This window comes from Pleuronectes platessa, chromosome 22 (assembly GCF_947347685.1).
Source record: "Pleuronectes platessa chromosome 22, fPlePla1.1, whole genome shotgun sequence".
NCBI lineage: Eukaryota > Metazoa > Chordata > Actinopteri > Pleuronectiformes > Pleuronectidae > Pleuronectes > Pleuronectes platessa.
Window position 1 is genome coordinate 13,655,329 of NC_070647.1, and position 27,156 is coordinate 13,682,484.

A 27,156-nucleotide genomic window follows, 5' to 3' on the forward strand; every position below is an offset into this window, starting at 1 on the left:
AACTAATTATTCACTTAAGTATTTATGTTAAGTAGTTAAGCACTTGAGATATAAAATTTGTTCATTACTTTTTTTTAAATTATGTTCAAAGATATAACAAAAAGTAATCCAATACTCCATATAACTGAATGTGAAATACTCACAAGTGAAGAATTGCAATTTGTAAAAATCTGAACTCATTTGAATCAATTCATTGACATTAACAAACCAATTTGGGATAAATGCAAATATAAGTTTGCATAAACTTTGTCAGTTTATTTAACATTGATTTATCTGCTTCTGTTCATGAGCTAAAATCCACTGGTTATAAAAAACCTGAAAAATTGTGCAGTTAAGCAAAAAAGCAGCCGAGAGAAAAATCCCCTTCACTCGAGACTTTCTGCAAACACAGCAAACAGAAGTGTAGGATTTTCACTGAGCACAGAGACAAAAGACAACATGGCCCTGCGGTTAGGCTAAATACATTTTTTATTTTTAAAAACCATACACATTACTCGACAAGTTTCAAATGTAAATCCAATCACGATATCCATTTAAAATGCTCAAGATAAACAGACATGAAGTACTTTTATTTCCAAATGTTAAAAGATAAAAAAATAATAATCCATAAAACAGATGGAAAAAAGAAAAACATTCGTTCCCGTTACAGGAAGAAGCTACAGAACTAACTCCTCGTGTAGATTCCGCTCGACTTTTTCTCGTTCTGCATATGAATATCCTAGCTGCTGTTTTTGTCATCTGTAAAACAAGAGGGGAAAAAAACTAAACAAAACAAAAAAATTCATCTCCTCAGAGAACGCTGTGATTTGAAAACATTTTTTGACCTCCGTGTTCTACCCCACCCAACCCCCCCCTGTCCACGGCCCTGCAGGTGGAGGCGTCTGGCAGGCTGCAGGAACAATCTGCAGCCCGCCGCCGGGACTCGACCCCATGTGGTTCCACAAGCACCGTCCCCCCCCCCCCGTCCCCCCCAACAGTTAATTAAGCAACAAACAAAAGCAGAAGCCTGTTCTCTTTCACACCATTTGCACCCTGAGATGAATATTCCAGAACAACACACATTTTAGTGGCCAAACCCCCTCCCCGTAGAATGTGATTGGTGTCAAATCATCCAAAATCGCTGTAAGTGCGACGCAAGGTATCATCAGTATCGTCATAAAAATACAAAGGTACATCTTTTATTGTGATTTGTATCAAAATCCCTTTTTTTTTCTCTCTCTCTCTCTCTCTCTCCCCACCCCCCGCCGAGGAACGCTAGGAAATAAAAGTACCCTGTGCTGTTCGATACCAGTGTATGCCTATAGTCTTTATTCTTGAAAAATGCACATGACCAAATTCTTGAGCAATTCCAGTACATCAGGTGTCAAAAATATCTCACAAACGGATCAAATGCAGCAACAAGTATTCATGAGGGAGTCTTTTGGGACAGGACTGAAGAAAAAGAACAAAACAAAAAACAAAATTCTTTTTTTCCTCGGTTTTTGATATTTTTTCAAAAGGTCAAACAAGAAGAAGTCAGACAATTTAAATAAAGTTTTGTTTCCTAAAGTGTTGCTCGAAAAGATTGAATGAAATATGAAAATAATTCACTTGCTTTTCTTTTGCTTTTTTTAAATATCTAAATACACAATATCTGAAGTTAAAAGGTTTCGTTCTGTCTTTATGGATTTCTTTTAAATTAAAATACTTTTCTATGCCTGAGTAAACAAATGTAAGTGTCATACATTGGCAGGGGGCTTGACAATTAGCTGGGAAAAAAAGAAACTGATGATAGGAGCCATATTTATCAAGCATCCAGAGGCAGGAAATCCTAAAGTTTAAAGAACGAAGTTTATTTGGTTTGACCTTTTTGATGACAGAACCAAGCATCATCTAAATTATTGTTATCATTAAAGCCAAGGCACATTCACGTTTACTCCAGGTGCACTGGATGAACAGTTTGTGATATAGCGCAACTTTCAACTGTTGGTTTTGAAAGCCATTCTTTCTTTTTTTTTTTAAGCTAATGAAGTGTAAAAGTCATTTAAATGCTTTTGTGAGTTTTGGCAAAAAACAAATCTTTAGCTTTAATGTTTAGTCCAGTGATTTTTTTTATTCTCCGCATTTGTAAAACTAATAATAAACCACTAGGTGAAGTTGTAAAACCACAGAAATCTAAAAAGGAAAACCTGGAGTTGGTGCTGAACGCGAGCGCAGGAGGCTTCTGAAGGACCTGGTGTCCGACTCTGAGGTAAGACTTTGCCTCCAGCTCCCACTTTCAGCCGCGGCTCCGAGATGCTTGTTAAATACGGGGCCCGGGGTTAATTCTCCAAGGAAAAACAAAAACAAATCCCTTTTAATGAGTGAACCTTTCAACATGTGGAAATTCTCAAACACAACAGAATGAATGAAAAAGAGAATCCAGAACTCCAGAAGGTTTTGTGCACATGAAAAAACTATCGAAGAAATGGAAGAAGTAAATATTTATAGCGATGTTAGTGTACAGAGGCCCGAATCGTCTTTCCCTGTCCCAACTCTCGTGAGAAGCACCTCGCCCGGTGGACCTCTTTTCTATACAAGCCTTAGTGTTTATCGGTTTGGCTAGAGGTTTTCTATATTTATCTACAAATATATAACAAATAAAACTTGCAGGCAAAAATAGTTAAGTTTCAATAGAAACACCCTTTTTTCCTGAAAATACAGCAGTATCTGAAATAATCCTCTCATTCATCGTTTTTTTTTTTCTGTCCCACGTTTCTGCATCATACATCAGGAAGCTCTTTTGCCTACAAACAGAAAAAAAGTATCTACAAACTTTGTAAACAGACCTGCTTTTTTTCCAAAAAAACATAAATAACTCAAAATATTAACAGCCAATGGAGCAGAAATACGTTTTGAATGAGCAAGGGCCAAAGAGATAAATATACAACACCATTCAGATAAAAGAGAAGCTAAGGTTCTTTCAGATTTCTTACAGACGATCTTCAAGCCGGGAGGGAGCGCCTCCCCTTCTCAATTAAAATAATAATAATAATAATATTAATAATAGAATAAGAAAAACAGGTCACTTTCAATCTGAGTTTATAATCACCCCCTGTTTACCGAGAGAAACAAAAGATGTCAGGAGGGAGGGCTGGAGTCCTCGTGTGCGGGGGTGTTAATAAGAACCAAAAAGAAAAGAAGACCAAAGCATCCACACCAAGCCGTACATTCCTCTGAATGTCTGCTGTTCTCTGAGTCCAGCCCACGCCGAGCTCACCCCGGACTCCCCTCTCCGTCTAGCCCTTCGTCTCTCCGCTGCGAGTGTTCCTTCGTTCAGTCCGAGTCGAGCTCCTTGGTGGTGGGTAGAAAAGTGATGGTGACGTGCAGAGCGAGGGAGGGAGGGAGGGCGGGGTCCGATCAAAGGGAGGTCTCCAGGCTGTGTAGGGGGCTCCCCGGGGCCGAGGGGGTTCCTGATTTGGGGCCCTCCGGGACGAGGTGGTTGCTGCTCTCCACAGCGTTATTGTTCTGGTTTGGGGAGGGCGAGACCGGCGGGGTGGGGGCGGCGGTGTTGCTGGGCGTGGGTGAGGGCGGCGTGGGCGAGGCGTTGCGGGGGCTGGAGGAGTTGCGCTTGGTGGGAGCGTCGTCCTCGGCGTCTGTGTCGTCTATGAGGGGGATGTGGGGCTCAGAGTCCTCTATCCGAAACTCGGGGTGGGTCATGAAGTTGTGGATCGATGATCGCGACTCTGGCTTCTCCAGCCCCTCATAGAGGGAGATGGAGCTGCGGAATGCATTCACCACCCGGATCTGGGAGGGAGAGGGGACAGGGGCAGACGTTTAATCTCATCCAGCAATGACACACATGAGTTAGTCATTTCCACACGTGGATTTTAAGCACAGATTTTAAAAGAAAACCTCAACACAAGTTTTTTATTGGGTCAATGATAGGTGAGTTTTAGGGGCAAAAAAATCATCAGTGAGGGGGGGGGAACTCTCAGAGACACGTGCAGGTCTTGTGCGGTTATTTCTAGCAAATTACAACTCGTAAAACCAGTTAAGTGTAAGTTGTTTCACCACTTTTCTACACTACGCCAGCCTCGAAACAAAAGTCGAAGTCCGAACTAGCTTAGATTTAAAGTGAAAACAGCAGAAACCAAACTCCCTCACTTAAATTCAGTTCAGATTAATTTCTGTGCTAAATTTCTCCAGTAGAAAAACTAATTGATAGTAAGATGGCATTGATCTAGAGTCCGTCCACAGGCCTGAACCCTGATGCTAACACACAGCTATAGTCACGAGACATGAGCTTCAGTAATGATTGACATGCTGGACTGTGAACCTGTATCCAGCCAGCATTGGTCAAAAATAAAAAAAAGTGTTTCTGAGAGAAAGAGAAAAACCTGCTAGAACAAAACTCTAACTATTGATTTATGTTGTGTAGTAAAAACCACGAGGGTGGGGGGGGGGGGGGGGGGTCCCACAAACCAGAGTAAAACTCAATGCAAGGTCAGCTGTTTTGTTTAGGAGTGGTAGTATTTCACAAAAACACTTTGTAGAGGCCTGTGTCCGATTAATCAAAATGCATAAGAAGGGAACCAAGAGACGAGAGGAATGCTGCTCTTCAGACGAGAACACATCCAGAGAGAGAGAGAGAGAGAGAGAGAGAGAGAGAGAGAGAGGACAGAGAGAGAGAGACAGAGAGTAGAGAGGAGAGGGAGAGAGAGATAGACAGAGTGAGAGAGAGACCGAGAGAGACAGAGAAAGAGACAGAGAGAGTGAGACAGAGTGTGAGAGAGAGAGAGAGAGAGAGAGAGAGAGATGACAGAGGCCGGACACAAGAGTTTACTGTTGTTGGACATGCTTAGGATAGAGAGAGAGAGAGAGAGAGAGAGGGAGAGACAGATGGACAGAGACAGAAAGAGAGGAAAAAAGGGGTGGTCAGTTACAGCTCATGTTTGTGGAGTCAAAACAAAGAAAGCTGCGGCAGCCAAGCATGTCTACAAGCCGGTGTTCACGTCCCAAACAGCACAACGAGAGAAAACTCACAAACGAGAGCAGAGACTTTGAACCCATGCAGAGCGCGGCACTACCTTGGTGTTCAATGGTAGTAAACCTTTGAGTATAGCCCATGACACATTTCACAGAATCTAAAGAAGAATATGTGGGGGGTCAGTGGGGGTCAATTATTTTAGGCTCAGGTGGACATCACACTACAGATTCACACAGAAGAAAAAGACGTCAAGGTAAAAGTGTCTGTTTTCTAAACAGCACCTGGAGGGAGAAAAGGTCAGAGTTTAAATCAGGAAGCGCTCGTCTGCTCACACAAAGGAACACAGCACCTGAGACAGGGACCAACGCATGACATCACTTTGTTTCAGGGAAACACAATTTGCTGTTAATGTGTCTGGGGAGAGTCCAACATGTTTACATTCAAGAGCACAGTCATTTATTCCATTAAGCTTGTAATGACATCTGTTAGACATTTTAAAATCCACTGCTGCTGCTGCTGCTGCTGGGGTCGCTCCGCCTGGGAAGATCTGAAAGAGAGAACGAGTCATTGTCGACACGCACACGCATTCCTGCTGCGGGCATGATAGCGAGGAGGGGGGGGGAGAGGGGGGGCTTTGGAACTCCTCTGCACACAGCGACCGTCCACACTCAACTGGCACCGGGGTTAGACCCTGAAAAAACGTAGGCACGGCCGTGCTTCCAAATCCACCGACAAACTGCTGCTGGTTACTCCGCTGTTCACGAGAGCAGGCACATGCCAGAACGGCCACGCCCCCCTTTTTGGGTGAAAACCAAACCTGTGTGAAAGCGGCGGCTAACAGTTGTAAGTTGTACCGGCACTTTGCCTAAAAAGCCGCTGGGTTGCAATATGTAAATTTAAAATCTGCCGCCAGTCAAATCAGAGGATAGGGTTTCACCCACAAACGGAGCGGGGACATTCTGCTCTCATCTATAGGGTGTTTCTGGAGCCTCTTCTCTGCCACGCCGCCCCCCCCCCGCCCCCCCATCACTTTTCACACAGCAAACTCCCAGAGAAGAGCCACGGCTGGAGGAGAAGTCTTCATTATTTCACCGACACAGACAGCCACTGATAATCCGGTGCACTGCGTCTCTTATTGGTTTTTCAGTGCCGTGATCATGGGCATATACTCAAAACATTTACCCAGCTGGTCTAGAGAGCTGCGACACAGACCCACGGGCGCTACGCGGGGGCACAGAGCAGACGGAGGCAGCTGCAGCACAAACCTGGCGACTGTCAATTTAGAATTTGTTTGTCAAATAAGGAATGCAAATCATCCCCCGCCCCCCCTCCCCTGAGATATCAGTTAAACCTTTCAAAGCGGAAGCAGAACAGAAAACATGATGACACAGAAAAAAAGACCTTGACGCCAGAAGCGACCTGGTTACAGGGAACACACATATATATATATACACAGCAGTGTTATCGAAGCAATATGGAAGATGTTGTGTATTTGGTGCCATTTTTGGGGAGGGGGGGGGAGAAACGGGGAGAACAATTGGAGAAGCATGAGAGAGTAAAAGTGTCAACGTTAGGTGAGACGAAGAGTGGAGGAGATGTTAGAAGAACAGAAGAAGTCAAATAATAAATACAAGTCTCATGCACTAGAGGAGAACACGCACTCACACCCCACAGTGGCAGAAGCGGAGTTGGCGGCAGTGGCAGTAGTGGTAGTAGAAAAGGCTACATGTGTAGGGCTAGAAACATTGGTTACATCGTGCTGTTGTTGGCTGGAGTTGGAGGCCTGCCGCCTTAGAGCCCCCTGAAAGGAAGTTCCACTCTGGAACGCACTCACTACATCCATCTGCAAAGAATCAGACAGCGTGACAGGAGAAGAAGAGCCCAGAGGAAATAGAACACAACACAGCCAGAGGAGGAAAATAAATAAAGAAAAGGCACCAGTAACCATAGAGGAAAAAATGTCACTTGGAAAATTGGATTCAGGTATTAAAGTTAAAGAGAGAGGGAAAAGGTTGGGTTTGGGTTTAAAGGCACTGATCGGAGGATGAGCTCACTTTCACGCTTTCCTCTGCAGGATCCTACTTACAGCTACAGCCGACAGTCTGTGAACCATCATCTCTCCTGCTCTCTATCCAATCCTAAATTCACTTGCTGCGCATCAGTACCTTCAAACTAGTTTTTTTTAGCAGATAGATTCAGGCCGAGTCAGAAATAGGCACAGGAACCCTGCTTTAGCTCAGAAGCAGAACAGAAAGAAATTAGGAGGGCCGTTTTATTTAAGGGCACAAGCCATTCTTTAACAAGTGCCAAGTGAAGAGAAAAAAAAACATAGATTTTAAGCAAGAGCAATAGAGTTAAAGGGTTTATGGCTTTTGACTCCCTTCGTGTGGGGTGCAGTGTTTGGTGGGTGCGCAGGTCTGGTTGGTTACCTGGGTCTGGATGCGATTGAGGCCTCGGAACCAGAGGATCTGGCCCCGGCGGAGCTCCCGCTCAGCGTGGTCGATCTCCTCCATGTCATCCAGCTCCTCCAGCTCCTCGTCCGGGATCTCCTCCTTCTGGGTGCCGTGGCCCGCCGACTTCAAGAATTTTAAGCGGCTGGTGGGTATTGTGGAGATTACCTGGAAGACATCGCAGTGTACATGAGAAGCCCGGCCAGCTGGTGATGTCACGCTCCTCGGCGAGGGGGAAATTGACATTTCATTATGGCAGAACGATCAACACTTCTGGGTACATCGCCGACATTAAGCAGCCAGTGACCCGGGAAATGAGCAGCCGTGCCAAAGGGCTGGTGAGAGGCGGATGGTTTGACGTCATCGGGTTTGACTCCGAGTCGCCAGTGAAGATACACACTTGGATGTCAATGTTCTCAGAAGCAGAATAATAAACAGCAGATAATGATGGTGTTGTGATGAAGTACTTAATCTTTTTAACGGCTACCGACACGTCAACCAACGATCCGGTGATAAACACAGACACAAGACCTTTTCAGAATCAGTCATAATCAGTTTTAGTTTGTGTCTATAAAAAGCTCCCTCCTCCTACCTTGTTTTAAATCATGATTATACATCATGTTAAAGCTGAGAAGATTTATCTTTTTATAAATTTGTTAAGTAAAAACTCATTAATCTTTTCATTTTCAAGCCAAATCTCCAAATTTGAAGAACGGATTATCGCAGAACTGATCAGATGCAACAAGCTCTATGATGCTGCCAAATTGGCCTCTGGGGATTTTTCCATTTTTTGAGAAATAACTAAAAAAGTAAAATACAAACAGCATAGTACAAATCAGGCTGATACATAAAGGTTTACGTTATGTACTACACACGATTATAAAACCATTGTCTCCCTTCCGTCACAGTTTCCTTACTAAGCCCGATTCTAACACTAGGGGGCAGTGTTATCTAACACTTTCTTAACTGGCAGACTTAAGGTGGGAGCTGCACTTTGTCGTCGTACCTGTCCCCATAGTAAGGAGCCGAAGCCTAAGAATGTGCACCACAGCCACTGGTCGATGGACAGAGCCACGCAGCTGAATGGTTTCCCTCCCCACTGCACGATGACAATCTAGAGGAGCAGGAAGACAGGTTGGATTCATTAGAGAGTAAACTTCCATTTAATATTTACAGGTGGAGGATAATCTCTTTTCATATACGAGTCAGAAGCACATCGACCAAAACAAACCTACTAAATATCAAATGTCTGCAGTCGCACTTTACCTGGATAATAAAGGTACCGAAGACGATACTGCAGAAGATGAGGTTGTTGAAGATGCCATCGAAAACATTCCTTTCCCCGTGGATCTTGCGGGCGTTGATCTCGTTGAAAAGCTGCATCATTACAAAGGTGTTGAAGACGATGGTGTAGTGCTCGGAGGGCGGGGCGTGGAGGGGAGCGTTCCTGCCGCTGTCTATGTCGAAGATTTTCTCACCTGCAGAAAACAAATCAGGGTTTGGATCGATTTACCCGTGAAAACGCACAGAGGTTACAAAGAGCTCCGCCTGTTGCAGCATCTTACCAGCAAAGAGCAGAGAGAAAATGATGACGAGCTGGAACACGCCCTGGCCGAGGATGTTCTTCATCATGGTGCGGGAGATGAGAGGCTTGTTGCGGCCATAGGGCTTCCTCAGCAGCAGGGCCTCTGTGGGGGGCTCCGTGGCCAGAGCGAGTGAGGCGAAGGTGTCCATGATCAGGTTGACCCAAAGCATCTGTACGGCTTTGAGAGGAGAGTCCTGGCGGAGGAGAGGCACAACAAATCAGGTCAACCTTTTTATATAACGTCTCAAAATATCAGGGAAATGTGGAGCATCTATAAGGGACGTTCGAGTTGTCGTGAACCAGATGTTTTGATAAGAGAGAGATTTGGTTTCTGTGCACTGGTTCTGAGGATCTGTGGTTACGTGACTGGATTCTTTTGGAAATAAGGAAAATGAAGGCTGAGAAAGATATTTAATATTTAATGTCTTGGAAAAACTGCAGCGCTTTTATTGGAGACACTCAAGTCGCTCCATTAAGCTTCAGAGCACATCTGTCGACTACAAAAGACAGATATTAAAAAATCATTAAGGAGTTTAACAGGTGCCTATGATTGCTAATGCATGAGGAAATTAAAAGGAATATGCCTCATTAGAAACAAAATACAGCGAATGAGACAGTTCGTTTTTTTTTTTAATTATTATATCAGACCCGGTGTAGCGTCTCAGATTTGATCCAAGTCTTACCTGTGTGATGCAGGCTCCGGTAAACGCCACGATGACCGCCACCACGTTGACGGTCAGCTGAAACTGGAGGAACTTGGAGATGCTATCGTAGACGTTGCGTCCCCACATGACGGCTTTGACGATGCTGGAGAAGTTGTCGTCGGTCAGGATGATGTCCGACGCCTCCTTGGCCACGTCTGTGCCGGCAATACCCTGGAGACGAAAAGATGATGATCAGGGACGTGTCTGTATCTATTCACAACATATTTAACATCGTTATGCTACTGTATTTTTTCAGAATCAACTATAAGAGAGAAAACTCACCATAGCAAAGCCGACATCAGCTTTCTTCAAGGCAGGACCATCGTTTGTACCATCTCCCGTCACTGCCACCACTTGTCTCTTTTCTAATACTGTGCTGTCTATAATACCTAGAATAAGAAAACAAGACAATTTTAAATGAAACCTCAAAAGCCGCCGATAAACAGGGACAATAAAACACTATTTCCAAAACAAGAAAAACAGAAGTACCTTTCACTAAGGTGTGTTTATCTGTGGGTGAGGAGCGGGCCAGTACTCGTAACTTGGGCCAGATCTTGTCAATGCGTTCTTGTTCAATCTAGAAACAGGAGAAAAAAAACCTAATAGAATCCCGACAGCACATCTGCAACAGTCTCTCTGAGGTACAGTGTTTTTGCCGTGGCCCACCTCTCCTTTCGCGTTCCGTATCCTGCGGTTGAACTCTTTCCCCTCGATGCAGATGAAGTCGTCTCCCGGCAGTAGGATGCCACACTTGGTGGCTATGGCTCGAGCTGTGCTGATGTTGTCCCCGGTCACCATTCGCACCGTGATGCCAGCGCGTTGGCATTTCCTGATGGCGTCTGGGACCTGGAGGAGAGCGGAAACACAATTAAGGAGGAAATGCGTGTTGTTTATTTGCCTTCATCACTGGGGATTTCAAGATTTAAGCTCGGCTACGCTTTACTTTTTGTTTTTAAACACTGGAATAAAAGATTCGTTGTGTTGTGAGGCAATCGTTGCAGACACGAAACAGCTTTTAGGATTTGGTCGGGTTTGGATTTATAGAAATTGGGTGGCGGATTCTCGCTGCTAAAATCTGTCCCTTTTAAAAACAACATGTGGTTTGTTTTCTGCAGAATAGCTGAGTGTGTTCTACCTGAACAAAGTAACTATGCGATGGAAGAAGGAAGCTGAGCATCTAAGAAACCAATGACCCAGTTATTTCTTGATTTACTTGTCTCACTGAGGAGGCAGCCCCTTCAAAAGCCTGAAAACTTAATTGCTGCATTATTTCAATTTTTTTAATGCTTCGTGCAAAAGTGGTGTCGCATCTCGCTTAAAGAAAAAAGCCTGAGCAGCATCTCCTGTCATTCCCTGCTTTACTCAGCCTCAGTGTCTTACAGTCCACTGGAGCTGCTAACCCCTTTAGCTGCCAGTGTGCTTGTTCAGAAGTGCTTGATGGGCTGTTTAAGAGTTTGGGAACAAGCAAGTCTAGTTTCCGTTTTTAGCGTTTTTTAATGAAGTAAAATTCTCCCGATGAAGACAATTACAGTGTTTTTTCGTCGTCTGCGTGTAGCTGCTTACCTCGGGTCTCACGGGGTCTTCGATGCCCACCACGCAGAGGCAGGTCAGTCCGCTGAGGATGTCGTTTTCATTCTCCCAGTCAGGCTCCCCCTCAGAAACAGGGAAATCTCTAAACGCAAGGCAGATGGTCCTCAGACCCTCTGAGGCCATGGGCTCGATCACTTTTTTTATCATGTCATCTCTGTCCCGAGGGCGGAATATCTTGGTCTCACCGTTTGCCAACTGGACCTTATAGCACCTGGGCAGGGAAAAGAGGATATATTAATATATAACCGTATATCTAGAAGGGGGTGAAGCCACAGAAGGGAGAAGTGGGAGTGAGGCATTAAGAGAGATGGAGTGCAGAAATGTAGATGAGGAAGATAGATGCTGGATTGTTAAAAGATAATGAAGGTGAGACAAAGGAGTAGAGGAAGAGGAGAAGACAAAGGGTGTGAATGATGAGCTGCAGTAGTAAGAAGTCACACTAAGCCCTGTGGGTTAACAAGAAGCCTGATTGGTTAAGAGGCTTACAGAGTTGTTACCGGCTCATTTTCTCAGCCTGTTTTTAAGTTGCAAAGTAAGGGGCTCGGGTGGGATGCACTTGAACTTCTTAGCTGCTTAAACCACAACACGTATCAGTCACCGCAGAGTGTGGCCAGCTGGAGCAAGTAAATACCTACAGACTAACTTATTACAGAGTATACACCTGCCATACAATCCAGTGTACAAAACAAACAAACAATGGGTTCTTACTTTTTTAAGAGAATTTCGGAGGCTCCTTTGCTGAACATACGGAAGCTGCCGTCGGCCAGCTTCAGCACGGTGCTCATAGACTTGCGGGTTGAGTTGAAGGTGTAGACTTTGTGCAGTTTCTCCTCGGGGATCTCATTGCGGATGGCCTGGTAGTCTCGCTTCAGGTCATTAGAAAAGCCAAGCAAGGCACATTCGGTCTTGTTACCCACCTGCCGTGGCAAGCCTCCTTCTTTCTCCGGAGGCTGCAGATAAATTGAGAAGACGGTCAGTGTTTTCCTGAAGCCAAATATAAAACAAGGCAATACAAAAGCAGTTCACAAGCCTACCATGATCTTGGTGGTGTAGGCGCAGTTGACTGCAATACCCAGAATAAGGATATCTAAAATGGACGGGGGGATGTTCTCTGGTTCCGGGACTTTCTTGTAGAACTTCTCAGCGATGTAGGCCTGCACCACAGTCATGCGGTTCATGGTGAGGGTGCCGGTCTTGTCGGAGCAGATGGCGGTGGCATTGCCCATCGTCTCGCAGGCGTCCAAGTGACGCACAAGGTTGTTGTCTTTCATCATTTTCTGTCGGAAGATAAAACAAATCATTAAATGATTATAGACAGTGACTGTAAATTAAGCTTCACGAGTAAAAATGAATAGCTCCTTGATGGGATGAGGTCTTCTATTGGCAAACAAGTCCAGCAGATGGGATTATTTGCTTTAGGGTATCAGTTAGCCAAGTCTTAACAGCATGGTGGCTAGTTTTAATAGGCTAAAGTGCAAGCTGGTCCGCGCTAAGCACAGGTCGCTTGGCAGGAGGACTTTACCTTGACGGAGTATGCCAGGGAAATGGTTACGGCGAGCGGCAGGCCTTCGGGAACAGCCACCACCAGGACAGTGACGCCGATGATGAAGAACTTCACAAAGAACTGAACGTAGATGGGGGTGCAGTCCTTGTCCCAGGGCAGATTCTGGATCCAGAAGGTGTCGACTACAAATAGCACAACCAGGATGATAACAGTGATGGCTGACATAACCAGACCTGGGAGGAAGGTGAGAAGAAGACAGTTAGTGAATTAAGAGGATATCAACAACATCCTACTAATAATGGATGCTATTTTGAGGAGAAAAATATCGTAGAAAGTCGGAGATGATTAAGTCCCAGTAGAACTACGGCTCACCTGCTTTGCCGATCTGTACAGCCAGTTTGGTCAGTTTGCCCTGGAGAACAGATTTCTCTTTCTTTGATTGGTTGGATTTTTTCTTCTCGTCAGCCTCGGCTCCCTCGTCACTGTTCAGAGGCTGCATTTCCATCGCAGCACCGTCCTGTGATTTAGCTGCAGCAACAAGAACAAGGAAAAGCTGTTAAATGAAACGCTCTTAAAATTACACTAATGTACTGGCTGTTACATTTGACTGGTGTCAAATTGAATGTGTAGATTTTGCCTTTTTGCTTAGATTAGAGACCAGAAAAAAAAAAAAAAAACGTTTTAGCCTCGCAACGGTGGTTTTACAAACTATGTGGTCAATAAAAAACAGAGTTATTTATTAAAGATTTAAAATGCTTGTTAAGAGTTTCTGTTACGGTTAGCTTAAGAAAAAGTACATTGTTTACTCTGATTTTATCCCCAGATTTTATTCGTATATGGCAAAAATAATAGATTATGAGAAAAGAGGAGAGATGTCACATCACTCAAAATTATGGGATGCTTATTTTTTTTTTACTTCCCTTTTATCCATGGACCTGTTAGCAGAGATCCGACTGCGCAGTAATTAGCTCAAAGATTTATAAATGTAATTACCATCCTCGCCCTGAAGAGATTTAAAGAACAGGTTAACTAGCTGGTAGCACCGGGATCTGTCTGAGGATTCATCTCCTTCTTCGACCGCGGCAGTCGTTGCCAGTTAAATTCCAATAAATCTTCTTCCTCAGCAACGCTACTGACCCCCCCCCCCCCCCCCCCCACCCCCCCTTCCCGCAGGACTGACAGGAATCCCAAACCCACATCTAACCAGGTAACCTTGGAGACGCAAAGCCTCTAATGGTGAAAGGAGTGAGGAGAAGCAGCCAGCGGGGGGGGGCAGTCCCTGTCCTGTCACTCATCATGATACAATTATCAGCTCTGCAGGGCACAGAGGCTGCAGGAAAAACTGACGTGTCTCTCATCCCTCAGTTAACTTTTCCTAACTGCAAAAACTGCCAAATCATTATGCAGGAGCCCTGTGTAACTTCTGCCTTGTTGGTTTTCAGGTCTAATTTGTGCTAAGAGCTGTGTTTACTATGGTATGGACGGCAGCGTGGCACGGTGTCTGGACGTATGCGGCAGGGAGAGGAGGGGCATTAACACCGCACTACTGCAGCTGCTGTGGACTGTGGCTTGTTCTGCACTTACATGGCCTGTGTAATCTCAGTCTAAAGGATTACTGCTGATTCCTGGCAGGCAGAGGGAATCTGTGAACCAGGGACTAGCGCCAGGGTTGTGGTCACAGACCCGAGCACTAGTGATCATGGCGTCCCAGGAGGACTGCAGGCCCCGGGTAGCTGGTTGAGTTACCACTAAACAGCCTCATTATCATTGTTGTCAGTCTGATATCGCAGCCGGGGCAAGTCTCGTGGTTTGACTGTGAACAGTTCGGATTGGGACACCAATAGGAATCAAACTGTGGGGGCCGGTGGGGGGAAGAGAGTCGGTGAGAGAGGGAGACATGGGTGGGAAAGCAGATGTTCTGGCCCCAGAATTGTTGCATGGCTTTAATCTCCTCATCACTAATCGCTATAACTGGATTCAGTAGCACCTGCTGCTCAAAGCGCAATGTGCCAGGGAAGGACGAGAGAAGAGGAGGGAGAGACAGAAGGGCGGGTCGGACAGTACAATGGGATGGAGCAGGAACATCCCGTACCAAGAATACACTCCGACACGGGGTCATGCTGAAATATGCAGCTCCTCATTACTTGCATAAAACCACTGCAGCCAATTATTAACAGATTGGGGCTGTAACCTACATCTGGCGCCGTTCAACGGAGAGGGAGCCGCTGATTAAGCTAAAGGCTAAGATGTAAAGGTAGGCGCTAATCTGTGTGTGTGTGTGTGTGTGTGTGTGTGTGTGTGTGTGTGTGTGTGTGTGTGTGTGTGTGTGTGTGTGTGTGTGTGTGTGTCTAAGCAACTTACCTTTCTTACGACTTTCCACAGCTGCATCCTGCTTTTTGACTGCAGAGAAATACACCATGGAGTGAGTACTACCAAGTTAATAACTGCTGGGCAATACAATTACTGTACTATCAACCACTTCTGTAAAGTATCATTATGTATTTATGTCATATATATATATATATGATAATTCTCCAATTTAAAAAAGGCATATAACTACTGTACTTTTTATAACAGTCTTAGTATATTTATCTTTTAAATATAAAGTCAAAATGGAAAGCAGTATGAGAAATAAGCAGGAAGAGACACTAACTTTTCCTCTGTTTCTTCTTCTCCTCCTTTTCCTTTTTCTTCTCCTCCTCATCCTCCTCGTCGTCCTCGTTCGCCCCGAGTAAAGTGAAGATAATTCCAGTTTGAGAGTTGACACCCACAGCAGTGACCACCATTTTCCCTGAGCCTTCCATTACATGGGTGCCTTGAGAGAGAGGGGGAAAATAAAATGTGAGTCAATAAGGAAAAGGGAGGGAGAGGCTATGTACAGAATCTGACTAAATCATGCATGCGATGTTTTCCTCTGTGTTTCCAGGGCGACATATGCCCTTGTTTCTGTTTATACTGGAGCAAATACACCTTCCCAACTTATTTGACGCTCTGGATTTTTCAATTTGGTTCAGACTAAATGCTGAGCTGGACTCCTTTGCCTTCTGACAAGGTGGTTTAGCCGAGCTTTCAAGTGGCATTTTCAGCCACGCGAGAGGGACTAATAAATGTAGGAAAAGAGACACTGATGCAAATTCACTTCAACCCTTTAATCAGCAGCCTTTAATCAAAAGCCAATTGTCAGTCGGGCTGAATAAAAAGAAGTCTCAGATGGGATCTCCGGAGTTTAATATCTACGACTCGCTATTGAGCTGACAACACAAGAAAATTATGCTGATTTATTCAAAAAAACGAAGAAGAAAAGAAGCTGAAGTCAAGAGTAAGAGGAGAGTGACAACAGTGAGACGCTGAAATTTAAAAGTTCGCTCATGCTTTTGTTAATTAGCAGGATGCTCTGCTTTCATTAGTGAGAGTGACGGCAGAAAGGTAGGGGCCTGTGCTGAGGGGATTCAAAAGCAGTGGTGGAGCAACACACACACACACACACGCACACCCTGAGCTACACGGAAGATCATTTAGCTAAGGCTGTGGTTTCAATAACTTCTTTCAAAAATGCGCAACCTTCAGTGTCTTCCGGTCACAACAAGCGAGGAGACATCTTTTGAAAGATTTAATGAAATGGAGGATTCTTGTTACCTGATAAAAGCATTGGATCCTTTTCTTGTGTTTTCTTCACGTGGTCCGACTCCCCTGTGAGCGAGCTCTCATCAATCTTCAGATCGTTGCCTTGGATTAAGACGCCGTCGGCAGGCAAGAGATCGCCTGAAACACACGCACGGAAAAAATCACATTTAATTAGGACCGACAGCAGCAAAGGAAACTAGAACATTTGAAATGAGAGCATTTATCTGTGAATGAATCTTGCATGATATTCATCTTAAGTTTTTCTGATTGACAGAACGTATCTATTATCCATCGAAAGTTACATTTATATTTAACTACGTGAGCTAATTAAAAAGACTGCTCCTCTTACCATATTTTATTTGTGCAATGTCGCCGACCACGATCTCAGCCACGGGAATTTGGATAACTTGTCCTCCACGGACGACTGTAAATTTCTGTTCCTGCTCGATGCGGCTCTGGAGGCCCCGGAACTGCTTCTCTTTACTCCAGTCGTTGAACGCCGTCACCAGCACAACACAGATAACTGAAAGGAGGATCGCCACTCCCTCGATCCAGCCCGCTTCCGCCTCATTCTCATCCTCGATGCCTCCAGCAGCCCTTCCACAGTCTGCAGGGGGACAGTGGCAAATCTTAATATCAAACCAGTATCACATTTATATCATATCATAATTCATGCACATTTAAAAGCACAACCTAAAACAAATAACCAGTATAAAAGACTCATATCCATTAGCAGACACAATTACTATAAAGTACAGGAAATAGAAATAGAAATGTGAAGTACTTACTATCTCTTTTGGCATCTGGAGGTTTATAAAAAGAAAGGCCTAGTGAAACTATGGCTGCCACTTCTAGGATAATCAGTGTGACATCCTGTAGCGCCTCCCACACTAACTGTAAGAAAGTTTTGGGCTTTTTGGGTGGTATAAAATTTTGCCCAAACACTGTTTTCCGCTTCTCGATGTCTGCAAGCTGGCCACTTAGACCTGGGGAGGGAAACAGAGGAGAAAGCAATTTGAGTATTTGTTTCATTTTCATGTAAATTGTGTGAATGAAAGATATCGGTTTAGTAAACGAGGATGATGCACAGAAACTAATAAGTTATTTCGAGAAAGCCTTGGAGAAGAAGCAAATAGCATTTTATAGATATTTAATAGTAATTCAATTTGGATTTCTTTGGATTTTTTCCTTCATTTGTGTGAGTGTCTTCTAAGTGTCTTGTAAGCCCAAAAAAGGATGAATAAAATACATAGTCAGGACATAGAAAGATTAAATATATGTACGTAATGAGATGTTAAACTTAAATCTATCATGGAATTTTATATTAGATTACAAATGTTCACGTCAGAGGAGGAAAGACTTAATCGTGTGCTGGATGATTTGAACACAGATGGATGCAGCACTGCGGACAATTCGCTCCCAAGAGGAGAGAGTCAAACAAAAGCGTTTGCCGGTGAGTTCGTCACCGGGCCTCCAGGAAAAGAAAAGAAGAAAACATGTTCCCCTGAAAGGAATCAGCGTTTTAGACAGGAAGCTTTGGAGGCGACGGCGCCGCACAGCCATGACACACATTCTGTGGGCAGGTCCTTTCTGGTACGCCACGGCCTGAGAATGTGAGAACAGAGGTAAAAATCTAATCCCATCAACTGCTTCTTTCTGTAAAACACAATGACCGAAAGACTAGAGCGGTTGAATCAGCTGTACGCTCGCATACCACCGTCGTCCTGTTATAGAGTCATCTCTTTTACACATCGCATGTCTGGTTGGCCAGAGACCCATTCATCCATGTGCACAGAGCGCATTCTGCAGCCGCCCATTCAAATGCCTCCACAGTCAAGGCACAGTCACATATTCAAAAGGGCCTTCGCACATTTGATGATGCATGACAGTTTTTCAGCTCTATTCATGCTGACTGACTGAGTGCGTGGGTGGCTGTGCAGACTGGATGGAGCTGTGCGAGTGCGCGTGTGCGCGGCTCAGAGGAGGTGGAGCAGAATTAGGGGCCAGGGAAGAGTGACTGTGTGAAACTGCTACCGACAGACAGATGGGGGTGGGAGGGTGGGGGTCGGCGGCGAGGGTGCAAGGGACTGAGGCTATTAAAGAATAAAGCCAGTGACGGCGGAAGGGAAGCAGCGCTGGGAATAGCGGCGATTTAATAGGGAAGGAGATCAGGACGGCCAGCGTAGGGACAGACACAAGGACGAACACACCAACACACCCACAAACACAAACACACTTGCAGCCTGGGGGTTTTAATACGAATTATGACTCCACATTTGTAAAGTGGCAAAAGCACAGGGAGGTGTAAAGCACATTGTTCATGGGGGAAAGAGACAATTCACCATCTCGACTGGGCTGAAAAGCTGTCAAAATTCTAAATAAATACATTTTGATTAGTTTGTGTTTCAATGCAAAGTGAAAAAGACACCGCTTTGAAAAACACTGCCTGTAAACAATTAAATTATAAGTGGTGAAATTGAAGCCTTTTAAGGAAGATGATGAATAAAATCAAAGGCCTATATCAAGTACGACAGATATGAAGGACTATCAGATTCCCGGAATTACTTACATTTCCCCTATATTGAATTAGCCGAGTAGAGAATAACTCTCGAAATGCAACATTATCTCTGAAAAATACAGGCAGTATAGTCTTTCCCACAGCCATGAGGAGAGTAGTTCAACACTTCCACAGCCCAGTGTCCTGATTATGTTTCTTCCTTTTCACTACAATGTTGTGCAATCTCTAAAGAGCACCAACATAACGAGTCAGTGAATATTGCCTGCGTCAGCCATCATACAGAATATCAAAAAAGACAACGAGACATTGCATAACAGCAGCTGCTATTCTTTTAAGAACCAATAGCTAATACTTTTTAAAAGATGTTATATTCCACTCTGTTTCGTCTGTTTGCAAACCCCCTGAACTACTTCAGGTACTTTTCTGACATAACATTTAACTTTGAAAAACAGAAAAAATGTCCGACTCAGGTTGTTATGAAACTGTAAAAGTTATCACATACCTAGCATATCAAGTATTTACTTATTGTATTTATTCATATGATGGAAACCCCCTTAGGTCAATTCTCACAAATAAGTGACGACTGTAATCCCCTCATTATCCCATGAACTCTAAATAACTTGAGATAGTTCAATAAAAAAAAAGAGCAATGCATCTGCAGTCAAACCAGGCTGTGACAACCGGGCTGCACTTTGCTCCTGAAGTAATAACAATTTATTCTTTAATTGAGAAGGGGACACTTTTGATGACAGGAGCATGTTGTGAACTAACAGTGTGCGGATGTAACTTAATTAAAACACAACCTCTTTGCTTTCTATTTAATATTTCTACCCGTTTCTCCCTTTAAACGACATTTATTCTACACCACTGCAGAAGAAAAAAATCCGGTGTCACTAGTTACAAGGTTAATTGACATTACAAGCTAACACTAACACATACTCTTCTAAAAGGGAGGTGAGAAGAACATGGATGACTCACCAGCACGGCACATTAAAAAGGGTACGGGGGTTTATCCTGCATAGCTGCCTGTTGCTGCTCCCTGGCTGTCTCTCACCGTCTGCTTTGATTCTCTACGCCCTCTAATGAAAACATGCTGACAGCTAATACACCCCCCCCCCCCTTCCAATTTTACACCACCTTTTCCCTTTGCATTAGAGCAATAAATACAAGTGACACAGGGCGATCAACACGTTGTCCCTCCGTCGGATGCGCAAGCAACAGGAAATAGGTCGGCCTTGGCCCCCTCGCATCATGTCAGAGCCCAGAGTGTGTCTCAAGTCAAACAGCTAATCATTAACCATTTAATTTGGATGCCTGTCCCCGGCTGACCCCTCTCAGTATTGTCATTTGAGCCACTCGAGGGGGGGTCAAGGTAAGTCTTCGCTTTGAGCCTGACACAATCCGCCTTCACGTTAACTGGGCAGATAAAGAGAAGCGGTAACGCGCTGTCCTAGACAATGAGACAAATCCCTGGATGGACGACCTGTTTGAGAAATATCTCAGACATTTAACAGAATGCCAATCTTTATTTATTCCGTCTGTAAACTTCATGAGACACTGAGGATCTGGACCTAGGACCCAAGAACTGGACCCAGAAGTTACTGCAAGAATGACAAGACCGTGTGGAATATAGATTAATTTGCTAAATAACTGAGCAGATCCTGAGAAGTTTAACTGGACAATTTGTTCAAGCAAGAGTAAAGTCAGTGTTTTTGGATGAATGCTCCCAGTGTCCTTGGTGACACATGAATAAAATGTTCAAACCAAATCTGGATATGTTAATATATTTAATATATTATATTTAACGAGATCTAAGCTGACGGTCCAGTTATCCCAGAAGGGACGATGGGAATCCCGTCATCTCTGGTAAAGTTAAAGTATTTTTTTTATCATGCAAATACTAGATTTGAAACAAATGGTACCAAGAGTATTAGTAGAAAACCGATCCTTTATGTAGGGGAACAATGACAACAAAAAAAGCTTTTATAAAATGACTCAAATGCTAAAGAATGACGTGGTGAATAGGACAATGCTTAACTGCAGTTGTTTTTTTCAACTTCTATTGTTTTCAAATTTTGCAAATACGAACAAGGCTTCTGTTTTTCACCATTTTCAAGCACTCAGGGCTTTTTGGGTGTTGTTGCACATAAGCAGATTCCGCACTAATGAGCAGGGCTTTGCTCAACGAATGGAAAAGCAGTTCCACATCCTCATTATTATAGCTGATCATTCCACTTCTCAAAAAGAGCACATTACATAGATGTTTTCAGGCACTTTCATCACAGCATAAAGAATTTAAGTTTTTTGTATCTCAGGAATTCTGAGAAAGGGAGACCATGTTCTACCTGAGACTGGAGAATGAGGCTAGATGATTAATAAATTAGGTCATCAGTTACTCGAAGTAGCACAAGTTATTAAAATTAGGGTCCTGAAATGGCCACTACACATAAGGAAAGAATAGTTTTCACACCCTAACACTGAACAGCAGAATCTGGCCATATGCATTCTGCAATCTAAGGCCCATCTCAGCACATCACTTTGAATTCAGACACGAAGACAAGCTGCGCCAGCCCCCTCTGAGTCACAAAGAGTAAACTATCATTTAACAGCCTGAACCCTCCTGTTGAATGAGGGGGCGTGGAGTCCGCAGTGACAGATGCAGAGAGCCTGTCAGCTTCTGAATTGCAGTTTGATTGTGGAAGCCTCTCAGACCCGCAGTCAATTGGTTCAATAGATTGGATCCCAAATATTTGACTCCACTAAAATAGCAATCAACAGGGAATAATTGTGAGAGGGAATAATGGGGGGGGGGGGGGGGGAGACACTGTCGATAGTATTGACGCAAAGTGGCTGTGCCCATTTGATAAGTCTAATTATGCAGAGGCAGCGGAGGATCCCATGGGGAGTAAAGAAATGCTGTTGCGTGAGTAGGACGAGGACGAGCTGAAAGTATTGATGCTACAGTGCGGTTTTTATATTCTCCAATGTTACAGACAGAAGTGACACCGGCCCACAATCCTCCAGGGCTTCTACTCCTACTCGAGTTCTCCATACCATATACAGCTTTTAAATAAAAAATGATTTGGGTGCCCATAGGACAGCAACTCGACAACTAAAACGCAACATCTGGGGACACTTTGGACGACAATACAACAACCCGGAGCTTGGATATTCAATGCTAAGAAAATGTCGTAAAAGAATGAAAATTTGGATATAACCGCACTCCGCTGATTCAACGTTATTATTACACATCGCAGGAGGACCCGAGGGAGACAGATTCAAAAACAAGAATGATCACAGCTGATGCAGAAGAGGCACAGATGTCCCGACTCTTCAAGCAAGACCACGAAAAATAAGTAGAGCAGCAGCACTTCCCCTTGACTTGACTGCTAGATCTGCAACGCTAAAACGAGAGTCCTACACTTCCCCTAATGCACTTGACAATGGACCCTCCCTGCCTAGGAAAGACTGAAAACTTCCTTAAGCGCCTCAAAGAAAACTGCACGTCTCTTTTGACAATCTGAAATGTTTCTCATGATGGGTTAAATTTATTTAGAGGAAATGAAATTATACAAATACGACCAACTGGGCGACCGCCAGGGCCTCAGGTATCGGTGAGCTCTCATTCCAACACACACAGGATTCCTTCACCACTATGGAATCTGGGTTTGTTTGACAACTACAGTGGACTAACAAAACTAAAGAGGGACACGAGTAAAAACTCTACATAGTTTGTTAAAAATCTCAAGTATTAGTCTTGATCTGTTCCATCAGTGACGAATGCCCTTCAAGTGTCAGGTGTTATTTCATTACAAAGTCAAACAGACAAATGTAACGTCTGAATAAGCTCATGGTCACAGTTTCGAAGGCACATTGTACAATGAGCATGATTAAGTCTTTTCAAGCTCAGCGTTGGTATGTTAATTACCAAAATCAATCTTAATCACAGCCCAATGAATTAAGAAACATTAGGGAGATATCCAGCCTTATGTGGCGGTGCTGTATTAAATCTAACTTAATCCAAATGGGCCAGGCCTCTAAGTCTTCGAATTTGAAAACTAGCAAAAGGTAGAGTGGGACATTCATGCACAACTGCAACACGACAGTCCAGTTAAACTTTTGGGGTGGAAAAAAAAAAGAGGGAAAAAAAAGGCTTGGAAACGTGGAGGATTAGCAAAGGATTGTCCTAAGAGGTTCCAGAAATGACCAAGCAACTAATCAGAAATCCCTTTCCAATTGTCAAGCTCCTGTAATCTTAAATGACGGCTTAATTTCACAGGCCAGTGACGAATGAGCTGATTGCCGGTGTCAAAACTCGGTGGCTGCCGACCAACTGGGACAGCACCTGCTGCAGAGGGGAACAAACTGGGGCCTGTAGTCAAACCATTTCAATGTTTCTATTTTTTTCTAAAAGCTGCCTCTGCTCTGCAGGCTATTAGGACAATTTATCTGAATATGTTTTTCTACTGGAAGTCAAGAAACCAACGATTCCCACTCACATCTCCCAGTCTAAGAGTCACATGTGATCATCTGAAACGACTGATGATGTAATACTGGAGTAGTTTGACAGTCACCAACTTGAAACTGCCACACGCATGTTTAGACAACACACCCGCTCTGACAAGACAAATTCCAACTCAGCACTTTCTTCACAGGTCACACAAAGGCCTCTTTTGGAGCCTAAACTCCAAATGAAAACAGCTAAAAAAAGACTGTGTGGCGAACACAATCCATAGAGTGGATACATGAAAAGTCAAGAATTAAAAGGCACTCCACCGATTCTTGAATGAGAGTTGTTCCGTGCCGTTTTATTGCATTTCTAGCATTCTTTTCTGTTAGGGAAATATATTCGCTTGCTTTGAGACAATGCAAGCAGGGGACTGTTGCTGCTGCAGTGAATATGCGGTGCCGTTTTAATCTGGGATCAAACTGAAAATCCCCTCCCATAAGAGTTCGGTCAAGGTCACACTGGCGATTAGGCAGACCGTCTATAGAGAGACAAACTGAGACTGAGAGAGAAACGAGTGGTAAAAAAACAAAACGCCAGAGAGCTCCTGGCAACCACAACTGCCCCAGTGGAGCTTTAACCGAACTGGAAATGGCTCCAGAACTATTAGCATGGCCCTTTATTCGTGGTGACTGGTTTGGTTGTTTGCCACATGTGGGACATCGACCTGTGCAGCACCACAGCAACAACCTGCTACTATGTCCAGGCAGACAGCTGGTCTGTCTGAAGCCTGCACACAAAGGCACACAGACACACACAGAGACACACAGAGACACACAGAGACACACAGAGGTGAAAGGGAGAGATGACAGGGTGCGGGGGACATATCCACAGGCCTTGAAATAGAGCAGGACTGGTCCAGGTCAGAACCAGCCTGCCTGGCCACCTGTCTGGCTTATGAGTTATCCAAGGAAGTGATGTCAAGGTATCCACAATGTGGAAGACACAGCCAATGACATGTCTCCTAAGCTATGCGTGCACCACATTCACATTTCCCACAAGCTCTGGCTACCAGCACCTCTGTGTACACATCCTGTATTTGACGCAGTTAAACAACAGCCATTGTGTCGAGTGTGGTGGAAAGGGTACTGTACCATCTATAGGTGAAGATTTTAATCGGCTGCAGAGTCCTTGAGTATCCCCATAAGTTTCACCGACTTTGCTTATCGCCTCGGGGCCTCTCAGTTCCATAAGGGAGCGCAGGTCTTTGAGTGTGCAGCCAAAGTCTCCATCGTGGTTTGCCTCCACAATGGAGTTCTTCACCCCACTGTACGAGTTGTTTGCCATTGTCTCAGCGCCTCCCCACTCTATTGCAAAGTGTTGTTGCTTTGGCTCGACAGCCGGGGGCAAAAAGAAAGAAGAGTTGTCCTGGAAAAGCTTAAATCCTCAAGAGTGTGAACCAAGTAGTAGTTCCCATAAACAGCTGATATGCCCTTCACAGGCAGCTGGAGTCGTACGCCAGGTAGCAGGGCAGGGATATTACAAAACAGGCCATTTCCCTTGGAGAGCCGAGTTCCTACTCTTTCATGGTGACTGAGGATCACCCACAGAGCCGGAGATCACCATGCACGAGATCTGAAAGAGAGAAGAAAAGGTACAAAAAGGTTAGTGACAAAGACTTATTTCACATACAGCAGGGTTGGGGTTTCTCGAACATTTACTAAAATCACACAGACATCGGATGAATAATGTCTGGGCGAAATGAGCAGGAAAACTTCTGTCTGCAGGGACAAGTGGCTAAATAATTGGCTAATCTGCCTAAGGCCATTGCGAAGAGATAATGATTAGCTGCACTTGAGTTGTGTTAAAATAATAATAATTATGTCATCTAGACAAGAGTTTTGTCTGGTTCTGTGCACTCTGCTTCCTGGGTGGAGTGTGTGAGCAGAATGGAGCATTAGTATTCAATAATCACTGCGCTCCGAGCTGCTCCGAGGGCTTTTACTGCTTTTGGGAATTTAAAAAAAATCTGTATTTTCTTTCTCTACAATGTTTATCATTAAAACCAACTCTTCTTAAAGCTGAGTGACAGTTTCATCCCCCGTTTCCTGCATTTCACAATGTTTGGTTGTGTCATTCGCTGCTGCCTGACGGGCTGAAGGATGCGGGTTAAAACTACTCGATGCGCATAACACACAAGCTCAATCACTTGACAAAATGTGTTTGCTGGCCTGTGGCTGGTCACCTACTCATGGACCTTAAACAGTGGCAAGCCCAGTGGAGCACAAGATTAAATTCTGGCTGCAGGGAGTACCAATCCGATACCAGTGCTGGAATAAAACATATGTTAACAGCTGTATGTTGCTAAACCTGGGTGGAAGTGATGATTGCATGATTGGTATCATTGTTGTATGACCTTGCTCAGGTAGAACCCTTTGAAAACATTATAACATCATCTATTTTGACAGTCATTTTTGGAAAAAGAACACAAATAAATAAATCTCGGGGTTGCACGACCTTAGTGTACAAGCTGCATGAATTATTGGTAAATTGCTGACAGTTACAGTTGCAGTTTTATCTAGGTAGATAAAGACGTGGTATCCAATTGGTATAGATTCAATAATCACAGATACTCGGCCCGGCTGGAATCCAAAACCTCTAGTTTCCTTTTCTAGTATGACCAGAGGTTGAGGAAAGCATTATAGCCATGACTGCATTACGTAATGTTACATACATGTCAAACACATACGTACAGTGGGTCTGAGAAGAGAGGGAACTTTAATCAGAGGCAGTAATACTGGGGGGGGGGGGGTCCACATCGTGAACAGGCACCAACTGACTGATTACCTTAGGAAAAGCCTTCGGTTTAATCTAATTAAGACTATCTGTGGCATCAGGGAGCTCCATAGTGCTCTGCATGGGGGAGTCCATTCTAATGAGAGGTTGCTGTCCATTCAAGCTTTAATCAGCCTAACACAATGAGGCTGATCCATTCACGTCAGATTGGATTTATTTGAAAGATTTAACAAGATGGGCCTGATTACTAGTCTGAAACAATTTGTGAGACACTCTACTGTACTTTGAGCTATGTCAGCATATAATCTGCATTGAAGTGAACCTGGACCAGCCATGTCTGGAAAAATTATGCAGTTATCCCTCTGTCTAGCTATAACACGAAGATTAGAACATGTTTGAGAGAACACCAATTCATGTATCTTTGCACCAAACTTCAAAAACACGGACAAAATCTAAACCAACCCCAATAAACCCTGCAACTTTAAACGTGGACGCAGATGCCGAAGGGGAGAAAATGTAGCCTTTATCACTGCTCACTGCACAAACTAACGCTCACAGCTTATTCCACTGAGATTCTTGGAAACTATTCTGTCACATGTTGAGATTCTATTTGGGGCCATCTGCTGTGGAAAACGGGACAGAATTTATTATTTATTACACAGCATAATTGCAGGGCCGGGTGTATTGCTGAGGTGGGAGAGTTTGTAGAAATCCCTTTTATTGAGGGAGGAAATGCAGCTTTGTACACACACTAACCCTAAACCCACAGATTTGGGGTCTTCAAGGGTCCGCATGGTGAAACTTCAATAAGAAATCCAATATTCCGTGGGTTTGAAACTTATTTCTGACTTCTGATTAAGTATATGGTTTCTAGACCTTATTCTATTAATTTATACTATAGCATCTATGGTGTAATCCAATTTTACCTTTTTATTCACCTTTTTCCTGAAATTTTTCTTTTATCATTTTTTATTTATGGTTTCATTCACT

At 44.0% G+C, this 27,156-nt stretch overlaps 1 protein-coding gene across 2 annotated transcripts in view; it reads right to left on the bottom strand.

Moving 5' to 3' along the window:
- Positions 1 to 3,378: 3,378 nt before the first annotated feature.
- The window catches only part of atp2b1a (ATPase plasma membrane Ca2+ transporting 1a), a 30,656-nt gene continuing 6,878 nt past the window's right edge, over positions 3,379 to 27,156 (bottom strand). Inside the window, exons 2-22 of one of the 2 annotated variants that reach the window (XM_053414713.1) lie at positions 24,525 to 25,005; positions 17,194 to 17,391; positions 16,755 to 17,012; positions 16,418 to 16,543; positions 15,435 to 15,596; positions 15,143 to 15,181; positions 13,154 to 13,309; positions 12,800 to 13,014; positions 12,312 to 12,554; positions 11,986 to 12,227; positions 11,251 to 11,488; positions 10,354 to 10,533; positions 10,177 to 10,264; positions 9,970 to 10,076; positions 9,667 to 9,858; positions 8,964 to 9,177; positions 8,665 to 8,876; positions 8,405 to 8,512; positions 7,378 to 7,566; positions 6,702 to 6,791; positions 3,379 to 3,765 (exon numbers count right to left, since the gene is read on the bottom strand). In XM_053414713.1, the coding sequence (XP_053270688.1) occupies positions 3,379 to 3,765; positions 6,702 to 6,791; positions 7,378 to 7,566; positions 8,405 to 8,512; positions 8,665 to 8,876; positions 8,964 to 9,177; positions 9,667 to 9,858; positions 9,970 to 10,076; positions 10,177 to 10,264; positions 10,354 to 10,533; positions 11,251 to 11,488; positions 11,986 to 12,227; positions 12,312 to 12,554; positions 12,800 to 13,014; positions 13,154 to 13,309; positions 15,143 to 15,181; positions 15,435 to 15,596; positions 16,418 to 16,543; positions 16,755 to 17,012; positions 17,194 to 17,391; positions 24,525 to 24,717 (3,837 nt within the window). In that variant the 5' untranslated portion in view covers positions 24,718 to 25,005. The remainder of the gene's footprint in view (positions 3,766 to 6,701; positions 6,792 to 7,377; positions 7,567 to 8,404; positions 8,513 to 8,664; positions 8,877 to 8,963; positions 9,178 to 9,666; positions 9,859 to 9,969; positions 10,077 to 10,176; positions 10,265 to 10,353; positions 10,534 to 11,250; positions 11,489 to 11,985; positions 12,228 to 12,311; positions 12,555 to 12,799; positions 13,015 to 13,153; positions 13,310 to 15,142; positions 15,182 to 15,434; positions 15,597 to 16,417; positions 16,544 to 16,754; positions 17,013 to 17,193; positions 17,392 to 24,524; positions 25,006 to 27,156) is intronic. The other variant, XM_053414714.1, reaches the window with a different exon arrangement.